Consider the following 18544-nt stretch of genomic DNA (forward strand, 5'->3'; position numbering starts at 1 on the left):
TCTAATGTCTCTCTACATTTCACTTAAATGAGCTATTCGTGAAATTCAAATATAATTCAATTCACAATCCAAAAACACATACAAATGTGCGCTGTTGTTGCATATAGACGTCAATGTGATTGCAGTGCATGGTCAGTGGTTGTCATAGGGACTGTCCAACACAAATCTGCCTGGTTAAAAATTAAAACATCACATAGTCCACTCAAGGTTTTACATTAAGAATTAATTTAGTAGAATGTAAAGTGAGTGTAAACTTGAAAGTTATTTAAGAATTCCTTCTCAGTTTAGCATTTAAGAACATGTAGACGAAAAGGTGACACAAGTGAAAATTATATTTTCAAATATAATAGAGTTTTACAGAAAAGTTCATCATTAATTGTTTCTGATATTTATGGTTTAATGAAACACGTTACAGCAATACACGCCGGGGTCAAAAGGGACAACTGACTTCCAAAGGAAATCACTCCTTCTTACTGTTCTGAAAGAGAGAAAAAAACTAAGATATGTGACTGTATGTGCAAACTCATGTTTGACAAATGAATTGCATGTCAAAGGATGTCATAATCAGTCCAAAAGTATGCTCTGGGTTCAGGCCAAATTCCAGGGTCTGAGCTCTGTCCTTGGACAAATACATGCCAAATACACATATTCTGAATATACTGTGAACTCATGAATAAATCAGCTCAAAAAAGTACACAACTTTTGTGTTTTTGTACATTGATAACACATGAAACTGCTTTCTGTTGTACAAAAACAAGAAGATGCTGATTAGTGCACTATGCCTGCAGAATATAAAATATTTGTACAAATTAAATGATAGTAATAATGCAATGCAAAAATATTTCACATAGCAAATTGTCAAATTGAAGACAACATGCTAGAAAAAGTTCATTATTAAATTCATGTTTGCAGTTTAGCACACAATGATTTATTCATACCACAAATAAGCATGTTTTTATAGAAATGTTATACTGTATGTTATCTTAAATGAGATATTGTAAAATAAAATTGTCTTTTGATTTTCAATGGAAATTGAATGATGCAAAAGATTATACAGTACTGTGCAAAAGTCTTAGGCACGTTAGTATTTTCCCTCCAAAAAAATGGTTTTAAGCCAGTTATTTATTTATTTTGCTGTAGTGTGTCAGTAGGAAATATCAGTTTGAGTGAGCTTTTTGTACAGCCAGTATCCACACGGAGATCTGATCTCATCGAGTCTGTCTGATTACATGCAGAGGTGGACAGTAACAAAGTACATTTACTTGAGTAAAGAGTACACTTTTTGAGTATCTGTACTTTACTAGAGTAGCCTATTATTTTTTTCTGGAAACTTTTTACTTTAACTTCACTACATTTGAAAGACAAATATTGTACTTTTTACTCCACTACAATTCTGTCAAGGTCCTTGAGTAGTAGTAGTCAATCAGGGGATGATTTTGGTTGCAGGGGTTGCATTTTGGTTGGAAAATAAAGTCAGTTTGACGTCAGATTGACGTCAGAATCCAACACCAGATTGACATTAATCTCCAACGTTGGACAGACGTTGGATTTTGGTTGGAAATGAAAGGCGGGCTGACGCCAGAACCCGAATGATATCGGTTTCTGACGTCAATCCGATTTTCATTTTCAACTACAATACAATGTCTGACCAACATTGGAGATTAATGTCAATCTGGCGTTGGATTCTGACATCAACCTGATTTTCATTTTTAACGTTGGGTTTGGTCTTCTAAATGCGAATTTTTATCATTGTTTTCGAGCACACTAGCTTATAGATAAGTCAAGTCAAGTCACCTTCATTTATAAAGCGCTTTTAACAGTATGGATTGTTTCAAAGCAGCTTTACAGTGATAGGCCTAATAGAAAATACCGTAACAGATTGTTTAGACTAGACCTATACAACAGCATTAGGATAAAGTTATTGTCCAGCTAAAGTTAGTTTTGATTGATTCACTTCCGTTGCGAAGATCATTAGTTATTAACTTATTGAATGCACTTATTCAGTCTCACATTCAATCCCACTACTGGAGGAACTGTGTTCTAGAAATAAATTTGATATTGATGAGGGGCAGGTATAGGCATAAATTCAGAGGCAAGGTACTGTGAGTATTACAACAATGCAACAATAATGAAACAATGCATTGACATTTACTTTTTACATTTGATACTTAAGTATTTTTAAAAACAAGTACTTCTGTACTTTTACTTGTAACAGTTGTCCACCTCTGTAGAAACAGAAAAAAAACTGACAGACTAAATCCAGAAGAACTGCGGCAACGTCTCCAAGACGCTTGAAGAAACAGTAAAACAGCTGTTTCAGTCATTTTTTCACGTCAGCTTATTACTTTTCAAGCTAAACACATAAGAACACAAGAGAGCAGCAGAGCATCACTTACAGCGCAGTAACTTACAGTGATGATCTGCTGCTCTCTTGTGTTTGGATCCAAACATTCAACCTGAATATGCGTTTAACTTGTAAAGCTAACTGAAAAAGCGTCACTGAAAAAATAACACATCTGACCTCCATTTTTAAATACGATTTATAACAACAACAGTTCAACGAATACAATTACAGTTTTATAAAATAAAATAAATTATAAAATAAAAATTGCATGCTGCAATTAATGATTCAGTGATGCAATTTCCATGTATCTTTTCAGATAATGTGTCTTTAAGTGTCTCTTTAGAGAAATATTGTATCATATATTATTATTGAGCAGCAATGGATTCAGTCGTGTCTGACAACTGATAAGTATGTGTTCAATATAATATGATTAGGAAAAAATAAGGTGATGTATAATGATCTATACGAATTTTGGAGATCATAGAGTTCTTTGCAAACTAATTTTATAATACTTTATAGATACTGTAAATAGTTCCATGGTACTACAAATGAATTTCTGTGCATTTACACGTGATGTTATTCAACCATTTACACTGATACTAAACTATGAGGATTTTTTTTATACTGTAAGTATTACAGCCTTCCGCTGTCATTCACATTGATATAAATGGATGATTTTTTAGAAATTGCTTAAATCCCCCTTCAAGAAATTTCTCAGATTGTCCTGTATTTCATGTGTAGCATGATGTTTGAACATTGTGTTCACAAAAAAATAGGTTAATTTTGTCATTATGGGCCAAACCCCAAAAATACACCAGCCCATATGATTAAATTAATTTATCTTCTTTCTTTTTTGTCAGATGTATTAAAGATGAAATTAAAAAAAACTCAAAGATTCTCTTGAATATCATATTTCAGTTCCCTGTTATTGACATCCTCTGTTCAAAGTACAGTACAAAATATTATATTTCAGTTCAAAAGCCTTTTATTCAACATTGGAAAACATAACATCCATTCCCTTCCATCATAAACCTGTTCTTAAAAAAAGAGAAACAAATGTTACTATTTGATGTGCAAATGTCTTCTCCACAGTGCTCTGTATCATGAGCATCATGTAAACATACAATCTGGAATGGCTGCCCTTTACTCTAAGCTGCATTTTTACTTCTAAATACAGTGTTTTACAGTCCATTTAGTCTGCTTTTACAAATGCATCAGCTCACTTGAATATTCATCTTGCCATATGTTGGAAAACAAATTGACAACATTATAAAAAGTAATGCAACTTGCACAACAGAAAGCAATCTGGTACGACTCTGGCACTACTGGTTATCTAATGTAACAATGCAAGTTAACAGTAAAAGTGCTATTTGAGAGACAGCAAATGACTTATGCGTATTAAATCAATATTGTTCATTTAATGGTCATATCTAATTAATAATATCATTTGAAAATTGGTTTCAGTGACTAAAAAAATTGTGCTGCAGTTAGGCAAATTATTTGCACGTAAACACTTGTATGCATAATGCTCTGGGTTTCAGCCATCAGGCATATTGCAGTGGTGCTGTATTGCATTTATTAACAGTATTTTTCAACTTTGAATCACTTGACGTTATTTTACATCCACTTAAGATCTAAAAGCAACAGGTGTGCCCAGCCAGCTGGGCCTGAAACATTTAAGGTCAGTGTGCAGAGCAGTTTAATAGCAGCCGTCCCTCCAACTCCCGTCACGCAGGGCGCTCAGGGCAGATACACTTTTCGGCGGGGTCAGAAAACTGCAACCACAGTGACTCGGGTTAATGACAGCAATACTTCAGAGTATACATTATAGTGCATTTAAAATAACAAGTCTAACATTTTCCAATAAAGATCAGTTTGTTACCATCACAAACTAACAATGAAAAACTATTTTTACAGCATGTACAATTTTTTTTTAATGACCCGAATATAAAAGTTTGGGATAGGTAAGTAATTTTTTATTGTTTTTAAAAGTCTCTTATGCTCAGCAAGGCTGGATTCATTGAGCAAACATACAGTAAAAACAGTAATATTATTATAATGTTTCATATTTAAATACATTTTAAAATGTAATTTATTCCTGTGATGCAAAGCTAAATTTTCAGCATTATTACTCCAGACATTTCCTTCATAAATCATTCTAATATACTGGATTTGATGCTTAAGAAACATTTCTTAATGTTGAAAATAGTTGCGCTGCTGAATATTTTTGTGGAAACTGTGATGCACAGGATTCTTTAGATGAATAGAAAGTTCAAAAGAACAGCATTTATTTGCAATAAAAATCTTTTGTAACATTATACATTCTTTACTATCACTTTTGATCAATTTAATGCATCCTTGCTAAAAAAAAAAAAAACTTAATGATGCACTTTAGGGTAATGCAGATCAAATTGAAGATTGAACTTTATTGAAATGTATTGTAAAATATTTTACATTTACAACTGCATGATAGTAAATTGAATATTTCCAGTACATATTGTATGCTGATTAAAATTGGAATTTAATGCAACAATATTTGCTCAATATAAAAGCCTTCCAATGAAAATAATTCAAAGTCATTATTGTGGCAGGCAAATAAATCACTGAATTACAAAAACTGACTTCAAAAGTCAATATGTTGTTTGTTTTATGTCCACATCATTAAACATAAGCCTATCACTAGTCTGCAGTCACTAGTCTAGTCTTTACAGTTTGTAAAATTGTCTGAAGTTGAGCGGCAGCTACATTTGTTTAAAGGGGCATTTTGCAGAAATCCCGTTTTTGTCAAACAGCGACCCCTAGAGTTACTGTGGAGTACTTGAATTTAACGTTACTGTCGTAAATACCACTCACTCAGAGCGTGACATGGCCTGTTACATAGTAGGCTATACAATAGTACATTGTGTTTAATTTGTCGTTTAATGAGATATAATATATGTTGTTAGTGGTGAGAATTTTCACGTGATTAAATACATAGATCCGACAATTTTAATGGTCCAGAGGCAGAACTTTTGCCAAGTGTGTCAGAGGTTCTGGGTTCTAATCGGTAGTAGTATAGTTTATTTTCCTCATCAAAACCGATTGTTTATTAGTGGTTGTATTTCAAGCAGGGACATGTTTTTTGTGCATTAGATTTTGTGATTTCACCATAACAAAATATAGAGAGTCTCTCAGTCCCCGCAACGGATTCAGGCGCGCGTCACAAGAGAACACTGTAACTTATCTGCACCACTGATCGCAGAGGCAACGAGCACTTTGGTCAGTTGATTTCAAAAATAACACATTTCAGATCGCCTCTTATTTAACAAACGAACGAAATGAATGCTCTACTAGAGTTACCTGGAGATGTTTTATTTGTTTGTAATGGTAACGTTACATCCGTGCCGCGAGAAGTTTCAATGGGGACATAACACCCGCAAATTATGCCTATGCTCGTGTCCGACTCCTAGCTCGGTCAGTCTGCCGTTTCCTCTTTCTCTGTTCCTCCGACAATGCTTTCCTAGCTTTCTGCATCTTATATGCCGGCTCAGCCATGACGATAGTGTGACAATGACAAACTCCATCCATCTATACCTTGTTCCTGTGTGTATGTGTGCAGTTGCCGTAAAGGAATATGTTACATCGCGAGAGCTGATATCACGCGATACTTCCTGACGCGGCCCGCCGCACCGAAGTTGCAAGTGAGATTTTTGCGCTCACAGGCACCAGGGGGGGTCGAGACGCCCACCATTCAACCCGAAAGAAGTTATATAACCATTTCAATAACTCTGAAGCTGTTCAGTTAAGCTAAAAAAGCTGCATAGTGTCCCTTTAAGTGAATATGAAAAGTGGTAATAACAGAAATGTTTAACAGTCAAACACTTGTCCTCTTTGGAATTGCTAAAGTTATATAAAGCAATGACAAGAAGCCCACAAGAAAATTGTAAATGATTACCTGCGTACGGGTTGGCCAATTTTACTGCGTGTGGCCCCACTTGTCCCAACAAAGGAAGCAGGTCGAGGTAGAGCGCTGCGACTGGAGGAGGGGGTGCTGGGTTTGCTGGGGTGGGGGATATTACTGCTGGAGAGACAGCTGAGACTAACAGAGGAAGGCATCGTGGTCGAACTCTGTATCGTAGGGCTCACGTACGCTGTGGCTTTCAGAGGTGGCCGTGATGTCAATGAGAAGTTGCCCACGCTCTGAACTCTCTGCTGTAACTGGCCAGGAGGGGGAACTGAAATTCAACAGAGAGCAAAATTTGAATGTTAGTGTGATATAATCCACTACAAGATTATTATCATCATATTTAATAGGATGTTTTGACAGTGTTAGTCTCACTTGCAGACTGTATCTTGGTCAGAACATTGTGGGAATCAAAACTCTGACTGTTTCGGAGTAACGAAAAAGATGAGGATGATGTGGCGATGTGACCAGAAACATTAGCCACGCCGATGACACTGGGAGTGCTGGGGGCTCGAATGAGGTTTGGCATGCTTCTCCGTAGCTTGTCTGAAAAAAGAAACACATCACATGATGAAACATGCAATCTAGTACGAACAGTGTAATAGTCTACATAAGTATAATCTATAGCTGTTGTTCTCAACCAGTGGGCAGTTCTCAACCAAAGGAGTATTCGAAATAAACAGACAAACAATTTAATAAATCCAACAAACAAACACGCAGGAGATTTTAGGAGTAAGAGTAACAAAACCACATAAAGATGATACCGGACAATGAAACTGAATGAACAGAGGGTTTAAATACACAGGGATCATTAACATAACTAAAAACATGTGCATAACTCAATCAAAAAACATGGAGACAAACTAGCAAAGGGAACAGTGGGACAGTGGGGGATCTTTGAGTTAAAACACTTGAGAACCACTAGCTTAAAAGGATTTAAAATGCATCCAATTCTACTGCTTTTTTTTCCCAGTGATATATTATTGCACAGCTACTTACTAAACAAATAAATTAACAGACATTAAATATTGATCTATATTGATATTTATTTAATTTATTTTATTATCTCAGTTGTTGATTATTAAAGCTTCTGCTAAGAAAAACAATCAATGTTCCAACAAGATGAACACTGAAATATTACAATATGAATATATTATTATCAGTCTGCAATTCAAATTACTTTCTCTGTGGACTAGTTAGTTAACCTAAGAAAATTGACTTCCCTTTCTCACTACATTTCCCACAATTCTCCTCCCAACCTGGCCTGAACACTGTAGCCTATCTAGGAGAGTATTTACGCACTGAACAAACAATGCTCCATGTGAAGTCTTGTTCTTGCCATGGCTGACAATTCTGAGCAGATTGTGTATCTGCTTTGCTTGATCTTGGACTGTTTATCCTGTTTATGATTGTTTTGCTGCCTGCCCATTTACCTTGCTTTGTCTGCCTGGATTACTGTTGTTTGCTGCCTGCCCTGACTATTGCCTGCCTTGTGATTACCGATTGCTGTATTATCCCTGTGTTATTGTTACCTACCACTTTCCTATTTGACTACTTTGTTTACTCTAATAAAGCTACAAATGGATCCTCACCCGGATGGTTCTGAGCCGTCATTACATATTACATTACATATACTACACATAAATACTATACATATATTACAGATAAAGGACAATGAAACTTAATATTGCTTTAATAGTTTGTAATCTGTGTAATCAATAAAATTGAGTTCTTACGTATTGAATTCCTAGTGTTATCAGTATATTTTCACTATACACTTCATAAGACCTTGTGTTGTCTGACCTGTGTTTGCTCTATAGCTCTGGGGCTCTGCGGTACTGGAGCTGTGGTTGGGCATGTGGAGCTGCTGGTAGGACAGGCTGTTGAAGTACTGAGGAGTGGTGGGGCTGCGCCGGCAGTCTTTCATGCTGGAGAGGTTCTGTGAGTGGGACACGCTGCGCTGCATGGAGGCCGTACGGAAGAGTCGAGGCTGTGGAGCGGACAGCTGATCGTACTCTTCCTCTTCCTCCAGGTCAGCCTCACTCCTCATGCTTCTGCGTGCACCCGCGTGCACCGAAAAACTGGCACTACGCCGTGTGGCCGTGGCTGCAGTGGTCGCATACTCCTGACGTAGACCTAAACACAAACATGTGTCAATGTGTTTCCATTAAGCACCTTGGCTATGAAATACTTTTTTCCGGTCCCAAGCCGCACTTTTAGACAACCTATGTATCAAAATCACTGCATGCTCGTTCCATGGAAAAATATGGGTTTGGAATAACATGAGGAAATATTGACAATGTTTTTTTTTTATGTTGTGAAATAGAGTCTACATTTAAATAACATCCTCCCACTACATGTATGTATTGTATTAAAGTAGACATACTCTCCTCCTGCAGTCGGGCCATGACCTCCACATCAGTCATGTCCTGAATCTTATAGCTCATAGAGATGGAGTCCTCCTCCAGCTCAGAGGCACTGAGCTCACTGTCTATGGAAGACTGAGGACTGAGAGGCCGTTGCTGATGACTATTACCTTAAAAGGACAAATGGAGAATTCAATCTCACGTACATATACACTACTGTTCAAAAGTTTGCGGTCAGTAAGATTTTATTTTGACAGAAAGTAATACTTTTATTCAGAAAGAATGCATTAAATTGGTCAAAAGTGACAGTAAAGACTTAAATAATTATACAAAAATAAACAGTTTCAAATAAATCCTTTTGTTTTGAACTTTCTATTCATCAAAGAATCTTGAAAAAAGTATAATAATATTAAGCAGCACAACTGTTCTCTACATTGATAATAATGAGAAATGTTTCTTGAGCACCAAATCAGCATATTAGAATGATTTCTAAAGGATCATATGACACTGAAGACACAGGAATAAAAAATTAAATTTGAAAATATATTAAAATATAAAACATCTCAGGTTACTTGACTGTAACCCTGTTCCCTGAAAAAAGCAGAAACGAGATGCTGCGCTTGATTTTAAGCGCTGTGGGAAAACGTTTTCGTTTGACCGGTTGTGAACACCCGTGGCAAACTCGCCAAATAATTTGGCTTAAATAACCCCTGATTATGATGTCATCGGAATGCGCACGTCAGAGGCGCAATTTTGCAGGAAGAATGTCCTAAACACGCCCTCAGTGCGGCAATGTAGCGTAGCATCTCGTCCCTACTTTTTCAGGGAACAGGGATACAGTCAAGATACCCGAGACGTTCCCTTTCAAAAGCTACTCTCAATGATTGATTTTAAGCGCTATGGGAATGAGAATACCAACGCTGCCGCACTGGAAGTGTCTGGAGTCTGGACCCCTCAAGGTTGTGTAGTGTGTGCGCACAAACACGAGAAAGGCCTCAGACAGGAGCTTGGGATGTCGACTCAAGGACATGAGTCCTTAAGTAACATGAACATCCAAACTATAGAATCTAATAAATCTGTGCGGAGGACCAGCCTGCTGCATCACATACTTGCTGCAAGGGGGCGCCTCTTGCCCCTGGTAGAGTGAGCCCTAACACCTAGAGGCGAAGCTTGACCGCGCGCCTCATAGGCTAGGGCGATGGCATCCCTCACCCAATGCGACATAGTCTGCTTTGTGGTCGGCAGTCCCCGTTTATGGCCCTCATAACAAATGAACAGCTGCTCTGACTTACCCCACTGGCTAGTGCGGTGGACGTATATCTGAAGAGCAGGAACTGGGCAAAGTATAAGCAGGATGGTGAAACCAAGCCTGCAAATCTCCCAAATCTCTTTAGTGACAAGATAGCCATAAGAAAAACCTTAAAACCTTAATCTTTAGAGTCAGAAGCTTGACCGGCGCTAACTCTAATGGTTCAAATGTGTTGTCGACTAGCCCCTCAAGGACCACGGCTAAGTCCCATGAGGGAACTTTAACTCTGACGTTAGGTCTCAGTCGCCTAGCTCCACAAATGAAGCGGGCGATCTGAGAGTGTCTCCCCACTGAAACCCCGTGAATCAGAGCATGGCAAGCTGAAAAGGTGGCCACAAATACTCTGAGAGTAGCTGGACATGTGCCTGCTGACAGCTTTTCTCCTTGCTCTTCCCGCAAAAACGCGAGCCTGGAGCGGAGCACTTTGATGGAGAAGACTTCACACTATGCGTCCTTGAGGGCTGACACAGCGTGATGTTCCCCCAGACACAATATGCAGTAGTCATGCGGATCATCCTATGCGAGCAGGGCGGCACGCATCTCTTATTGGATTCACTCGACATGATTTCTTCTTTTTTTTTCAACTCTTTTCTTTTCGTGAAGATAAAAAAGAGAGTGTGAAAAGGCTTTATTCCTGCCTTGCAAAACTAACTCCTAACAAAAGAGGATAGTTTGAGAAGAAAAGTTTGTTTCAGCACAGACGGTACACAATGCAGTTCTGAAGACAAAAGAACCTGATGAGCCCACCTGTCACACGTTTGTTTTATTTAAGCCAAATTCTTTGGCGTGTTTGCCACACGTGTTCACAACTGGTCAAATGAACACGTTTTCCCAGAGCGCTTAAAATCAAGCGCAAGTGGTCAGCATTAGAGACTTCTTTCAAAAGCCTTAAAAAAAATCTTACCAACCCCAAACTTATGGTAGTGTAAATACTGTACAAACACAAGAGTCCAAAATACAGCATTGGAGAAGTGGTGTGTATGATTAGTGGAGCATGATAGGTGATCTTGGTCATGCTTACTGTGTGTAGCCGTGTGATAGAGGAATGTGGGAGATCTTTCACTTAGGCTTAAGCAGTTCCTCCCCATGAGAGACTTCTGATGGTTTGGTGAAGGTGGATCTGCGTCAGAAGAGAGATGATAGATCACTCAGAATATGGAGAGTAAAAACTACCTATGAAAAAAAACTATGAAAATATGATCCAGACTAAATTTTATTTTCCATGCTTAAAAATTTCGGTACTGTGTTGGGTCGCCACTTGCTGCCAAAAGTAAGATCTGTGTAAAATTTGAGAACTGATAAATCTATACATCTAGTCCAACCAGGATCATATGTACTGAAGACCTTCTGCAATAAAGCATTGCAATCAGATCTTTGTTTCATGGAACATATGCTGCAACGGCCGTTTCCAGACACCATGAGGTCATCACTACTGATCACTGATGTCTCACATTTCACATGGCTTGAAAAAATGCTGAGCTGGCCGAAGTAAATGAAAGCTGATGCCTGAAAAAATCATTATGTTCTTTCTCACCTATTCTTCTCTTTCATTTTTCTTAACTACCTAGTTTACAACAAAATTGTCGACAAAAATAAATAACAGTTATATATTACACACATACAAAAAGGAGTGTGCTTAATTGTATTGAATGTGCACATGTAGTGTACTTCAAAACTTAAAAGTATATATTTTTTAAAGTATATTTGCACTTGCAGATAATATATTAATGAAATACAAGATCAATTGAGTGTACTTACAGAGAGTACACTTTTGAATTTAAAGTATATTTTAAATAATTAAGTTTTAATAATCTTTTGTCATGCTTTAAAAAAAGTATTATTTTAATGTGTTGACTAACACCTGTTCTTGATTATAATTTTAACTGTAGTGTGTTTTTCGATATTACATTTAAACGTAATATAGTGTAAATGTACTAAATAGCAACTTTTTATCACTATAAATGTGTAACTACAAATATATTTAAATACATGACCTGTATATTATGTACATGTATATTATAAGTATATTTTATTTTACATTCAGCAGTAGCATGCAATTAAGTATGCTAAAGTGTACTTCTTTTTCACAAGGGACTGTATAATACACAGTGCAATCTTTGTGGTTTATCAGGCATAGAGGTACCTCTGTTAGCAGTTAGAGAGAATGAGAGAAAGCATCAACAAACATTAATGAAAAGCTGTATCTGGAGTTAGAATGAGTGAGTCACATGAGTTACCTGTTTGCTCAGTTAGTGCACGTTTAGTAAAGTGTTTAGAACAGCTGCTTAAAGAAGAGACTCCATCTATAGGACTGTACAGAACGTTTGAGGACCCACAGCCCGAGAGGACCCCTCTCCATCTTTTGGCTAATTGAAAAAGGGAAGTGCAATTAATTAAAAAAAAAACATCACACACAACAACATTTATATATATATTAAAAGAATGGTTAGTGTAATATTTTAAATAATAATAATGTGAATAAATGTTTCGATTGCAGCACTATATGGGTATTGGGTAAATTAGTAAAAGGTTTTTAAAGCAACACCAAGTAACCTTTCCTCTGCGGTCGCCCTACAGGTTGGAAGCGGAATTGTCCATTACCGCTGTCGTAAATAATTTAGCCTACCGCATCCTACTGTCGCACGCACGCTCGTTGTTTATCCAGCACCGGCTTCGGAGTGAACGATGTCCACAGACAAGGTAGAGTATGTTGCATGATTTCATGAAAGTATGATGTATTGCGACATCAGAAACGAAGAAAAACAAAATAATGACTATTGTAACGCTTGACGTATAGCAAGTCAAATTTGTAGTTTTCTTATGTCTCATTAGAACTACAGAAACGTAGCCTGGCAAGCCAGACCTACATCAAGATGTTAGGTCTGGGAACTCACAATTGGCATACCTCAATCCGAGGGGCGGGATAAGCGGTTGTCTTATAATATCCCTCGGCACGCAATAGGATAGCGCTACAACCAGCCAGAGCAACGAACGGCTGTGGCTGTGTGAGTCCCATGCGTTTTTCCACCAGCGGAGCTAGTTGATTTATTAAACTTTTGCCGTATCCGATCGTCAAAACTCCGAACACATCTTCCTTTTTTAAGAATGACTTAAGTTACGTTCTCTTAACTCCAAGTCCTCCAGAGTCGCGGTCAAATCCGATTCGAAAGACTGCTGTTCGCCAGCAGCATCTTCTTTGTTTTCAAGTAACGTTAGCAGGGAAATCACCTATGGAAATCACGCGGAACCGTCACATCTCTGCCGTCATTGTTAAGCCCGCCCACCAACTCTATACACGATGTGATTGGCCTGACCAGAGTTTGGTTTTTCCAGCTCGAAAAGCCAACGGAGAGTTGCTAGACCACACTTTGCTGCAAAATAATTTTTGCTGCCGCTAGGGTGCGTCTAGATTTCTAGGCTAACAGAAACGCGCCCCGATCTGGCAATCTTACATAGCATGGTTATAGAAGATATAGGACCGCAAAGCGAATCCAGAAGTGCCTTTCACCTTGTTACGACTTAATGAACCACTGAAACGATTTTGGAAACATTATTTTAAGGTAAAAAATCTTTTCTGTCATTAATAACTCACCCTCGTGTCGTTCCAAACCCGTAAGACTTTCGTTCATCTTCGGAAAACAAATGAAGATCTTTTTAATAAAATCTTTCTGTCTCTCCATTGACAGCTACGCAACTACAACTTTGACGCTTTAAAGAACGTAACACGAGACTGAACCTCATTGGTTCCCGCACGCCAATCGAACATGCTTGAGCTTCTTTTTGATGAATCTGAGAGATTTCTGTCCTTCCATTGACAGCTACACAACTGACACTTTGACCCTTCAAAAAGCCCCTAATCCGTATGAATTAAGCGGTTTAGTCCAAGAGACATGATCGCTTTATATGATGACCAGATTAAATTAAGGCTTTTATTCACATAAAAACATTCATCAACTCACAAATCAGTTGTGGTAAACGGAAGCTCAAGCATGTTCGATTGACGTGCGAGAACCAATGAGGTTCAGTCTCGTGTTACGTTCTTTAAAGCGTCAAAGTTGTAGTTGCGTAGATGTCAATGGAGTGACAGAAAGATTTTATTAAAAAGATCTTCATTGTGTTCTGAAGATGAAAAAAAGTCTTATAAGTTTGGAATGACGTGAGGGTGAGTTATAAATGACAGAATTTTCATTGTTGGGTGAACTATCCCTTTAATGCTTTCCACTGAGACCATATTAAATATTAGAAAGTTATTTTTATTTTTTTATCTCTATAAACCAAATGGGGTCCACATTGAGCATATAAAAAAAAAATGGTATTATTTTCATTAAAGCCAAAAATAAACAGTTATAAAAATTGAAGTAATTTCTGACTATTAAAAAAAGGTAACTAAGACATGCTTCCAAATCACTCCTTTTGTGTTCCATGGAAGAAAGAAAGGTTAAGAACTTTCATTTTGGGACAAACTCTTCAGTAACACTTTACAATAAGGTTTCAATAGTTCAAATTAGTTAATTACATAATACATTATTAACATTAACTAACAATAAAGTATATCATATTTGCTAGCGTTAATTTGAACTTTTAATAATACATTTTTCAAATAAAAGGTTGCATCTTGTTAACATTACTTAAAGCACTGTGAACTAACATGAACAAACAACAATTGTATTTTTTACTAATTAACATGTTAGCTAATCCATTAACTAATGTTAACAAATGAGATTGTAAAGTGTTATCAACTCTTCCCTTAAAAGATTGAAAATGAGTAGAATGAATAATTGTTATTCAAGCAAACCACAGTACTTTTGCATACCTTAACAATTAGACTTTCCCAGATCGCATAAAAACAAGCATTCATGGCTACCCACAAAAACAAAGGTTTTCAGAGGCCGCCGGAACAAAGATGTATTCATGACCCCGTTTGCAGAGAGCCAAGCTTACTGAATCTGGCCTTTCAAAAGCCTCTCAGAGCGCCGCAACTCCACAACACACATCTCTGTATATGCACCTCATACATCATTTATGTATGGCCTGATCCAAAGGAATAATTGATACAAAAACATTTCACAACATCTCCGGGACAGTCTTAAATCTGTGTTAGCTAGTGCTGATTCTACAGGCAGGTTTTATTTAGGAATTGTTTCTATGGATACCATCCCCTCAAGCAGCTTAACTCAACTACAGATGTACTGAAAACAATCTATTCATTATCTATTCTTTAGCCACTCAAACACTACATGGCTAATTTTAGTCTTATTCATTTTTTTAGGGTACTATTAAAAACCATGTTCTTCACTGAAGCTTTTTCAAGTAGGCTGATTAACAGTTAACACGCCCCCATCTTCCACTGTTCTTTGTGTACAATACATCATACAATTTTCTACCATTAAATTGCATATGTATCTGTATTATATCAGCCATCCATCTCCATTAAAAAGCTATAATGGTCAATCACTGTAAGTAACTAAAAACTTCAAGCTCTTCAATTTCTATACCACTGACATTTCAGAAATGACGTCATATTCATGGGAATGGTGGAAGAACAAAACTGGGAATGTAACTACTGTCATTTCCTATATCGCTTGTTGTTGGTACCTTGGTCCAGTTTGTAGCACAAGGAGCGTTTGGCTAACTCCACCTCTGGTCTGGGGTTGTCCAGCACATGTCTACACCACTGAAGAGGACTGAGGAGAAGATGAGGAAACAGCTTTGCTTTTGAAGACACGTACAACCTGGTGACATAAAAACTGGGTCAAAACATTCCAATCTGGACTTTTGCAAACATTCATTATCTAGATTGTCCATGGATTTTATTATTAACCTAATATTTGTATTAGTTCAGCTGATTAAAAGATGCATAGGGATATATGACCACTATCTATCTGCTAAATCTTAGTCACTTGTCTGAGAGGGACAATAAGGGATCACCTGAAAACTCACTATCTAAAAAAAAATATGATTTCACTTATTAAAAAAAGTTTTCTACTAACTATTTTGCAAGAATAAATTAGTATAGGTCTAGATTTTGATTGAGGATGTGAATGATGTTTAATTGACTTGATAATTATTAAACAATTCTGTGAATGTCCAAATGATTATTGGTTTTCATGAAAATGTAACACTGAATAAGTTTCAGCACATAAATGTGAAAGAATGCTTTTAGTAAATTTTCAATCTTTATCAATACCCTGCACCATGAAGACATGAAGTGTGCTTTGAGTATTTTATACATTCAATATGTTTTGTACAAATGATAAAACCAGTATAACTTGTATGACCTGTACGGACACAGAAGTGTGCTTCAAGTCTGGGACCACTAGTTTTATTTATTTATTCTTTTTTGCATATTTTAAAAGTTAATACTGTATTTGTCATTACAACATATATTATCAGCATAACTTGAAATTTATGAAAATTAACACAACATTATTAAGAATTTTGTGTCTTAGTATTTGGTTTGTCTGGAAATTGTGTTGGCTTTATTATTTCAAGGTTTAAGTTGTTGTGGCTCCTATATTTTGATGTGATCTCCCAACGTAATAGTGTTGCAATAAATGTCCCATCACAAACAGATATCAGATTTTGTCTGTTTTTATTTCTCTGTATAATGCACAGGTTTAAATTAGACTACTTTTTTTTTTTTTTTTTACCATTTTTTATGAAATAATTCAAACAGTCAAATAGTCATGCTCCTGTGCACTTCACATTTAGAAGACAAATTGTCTCAAGTAAAACATGGACATTTTTCACATCACCAGATGCAAACAGCAAGCCAATCTCCTAATGAATATATCCCCCCATAAATTTAACAATGGACATGGACACATATTCTATGGTGACATTTCATGTGAACTGAATGTAAGGGATAACAAGAGCATGCGACGCAGAAAATCAAATCGAATCCTCCAAGAATGACACTATTGTTTACTTAGCAAATGATACAGCATCAGTACCAGCTATAATCAGACTCTCCATCGATGGGAAGAACAACATGAAGGTCTATTATTTCCACCTCATCCAGTACAGTAGCATCATCCTCATCAGCACCAGTCACTGACTGCGGATGAAAATACGGGTAGTGCTCATCCGAGTCCGACCGTCCAAAAGACGGAGAATATGAGGGTGAAGCGCAGTGATTCCCGGTGTCTGGGCCAGCCGGAGCTGCGGGACAGGCCGATGCCGGAGCTGGTAACCCACGGGAGCTGAGGGTGCAGTTGTTCGCAGCGTTCGCTCTCGTCCTGAGCTGCTCGTTCTGCCTCTCCAGTTTTCTCACGAGCTCTTGGAGCTTTTTCACCTCCAGTTCTGCGTTCATCATCTTACTGTTGCCATTGACGTCCGCCATCATCTGCGGGTTGAAAAATAGTCCGTCCATTGAAGAGAAAAGCATATGAACAGTAGTAAGATGGTGGCGGTGTTGTTTACCCTGTGTGCCCAGTCTCGCACTGCTTTCAAACGGGTTACATGCTTCATTCAGATGCTGATGTGCTGCTCATGCTTCTGTCTCCTCCCCCTCAGTTCAAAACACAACACACACGACCACCACCACCAGGCAAAACACCAGTCACACTGCCCAGGCTCTTTGCCATCCTTTCTTTCATTCAGATGACGACAAGCAGTAAAATGGTTGCATTTGGAGTGCCGCTCTATTCTATTCTATTCTGTTCTATTCTATTCTGTTCTGTTCTATTCTATTCTATTCTATTCTATTCTATTATATTCCTTACCTGAACTAGAGGTATTAATCCCATAATATACACTAGGCTATAGTGTTCAAAGCCATTGAGGTCATTACTTTTTTTTTTTTAAAGTAATTTAAACTTTTATTGAGTAAGGATGCAGTAAATAGATTTTTCAAAATTCTTTTTAACTTTCTATTTATCAAGGAATCCTGAAAAAAGTATCAAAGTTTCCACAAAAACATTAGGCAGCACAACTGTTATCAACAATAAAAATAAATGTTTCTTGAGCAGCAAATCAGCATATTAGAATGATTTCTGAAGGATCATGTGACACTGAAGACTGGAGTAATGATGCTGAAAATACAGCTTTGCATCCCAGGACTAAATTACATTTTAAAATATATTTAACTGTTATCTTACATTTTAATAATATTTCACCATATTACTGTGTTTTTACTGTATTTTTGATCATAAATGCAGCCTTGTTGAGCATAAGAGACTTCTTTCAAAAACATTTTAAAACATCTTTAAAACACTCAAAATCAATTTCAATCCTGTAAAACTTTGTAAAATCCCTAAACTTACAAAAGTCTCTTCATTACTGTTGTCATCCCCCAGGACGTGCACTTTTTAATTGACACCATTTTTGGTGGAAAAACAACACCACAAGTTATTGTTTTAAAGCATTCTGTGGTGTTTTGATGTTTGGTTGGTTCGTCTTCCTCTAAAACATTCCACCCTGTTTGACAAAATTATAGGTATCTGGATATTAACATAAAAGACTTTAATAACATCAAAATGAACTTCAAGTTGACCCTCTCATGTAAGCAGACTCTCTCAGTATTTTACTGAGCAATGGCTAAGTTTAGCTCTTTATTTGTATCCTCTTAGGAATCCTGTCAT

At 37.1% G+C, this 18544-nt stretch overlaps 1 protein-coding gene across 2 annotated transcripts; it reads right to left on the bottom strand.

Annotated features, from left to right (window-relative positions):
• Window positions 1-3311: 3311 nt before the first annotated feature.
• slain1a (SLAIN motif family, member 1a) lies at window positions 3312-17575 on the bottom strand. Of its 2 annotated transcripts, XM_056252189.1 has the most exons (9): window positions 16916-17575; window positions 15558-15694; window positions 12200-12328; window positions 10984-11082; window positions 8674-8823; window positions 8091-8423; window positions 6663-6833; window positions 6279-6558; window positions 3312-4119 (listed from the first exon to the last, which is right to left on the bottom strand). In XM_056252189.1, exons 1-9 carry the CDS (start codon window positions 17347-17349, stop codon window positions 4044-4046), a joined length of 1809 nt encoding a protein of 602 aa, XP_056108164.1. In that variant the 5' UTR covers window positions 17350-17575; the 3' UTR covers window positions 3312-4043. The 2 variants fall into 2 exon arrangements, with proteins under 2 accessions (XP_056108164.1, XP_056108165.1); XM_056252190.1 differs by lacking the exon at window positions 12200-12328.
• Between the last annotated feature and the right edge of the window lie 969 nt (window positions 17576-18544).

The sequence above is a fragment of the Rhinichthys klamathensis genome, unplaced genomic scaffold (assembly GCF_029890125.1).
Source record: "Rhinichthys klamathensis goyatoka isolate OS25496 unplaced genomic scaffold, OSU_Roscu_1.1 h1tg000093l_1, whole genome shotgun sequence".
Classification (NCBI taxonomy): Eukaryota; Metazoa; Chordata; class Actinopteri; order Cypriniformes; family Leuciscidae; genus Rhinichthys; species Rhinichthys klamathensis.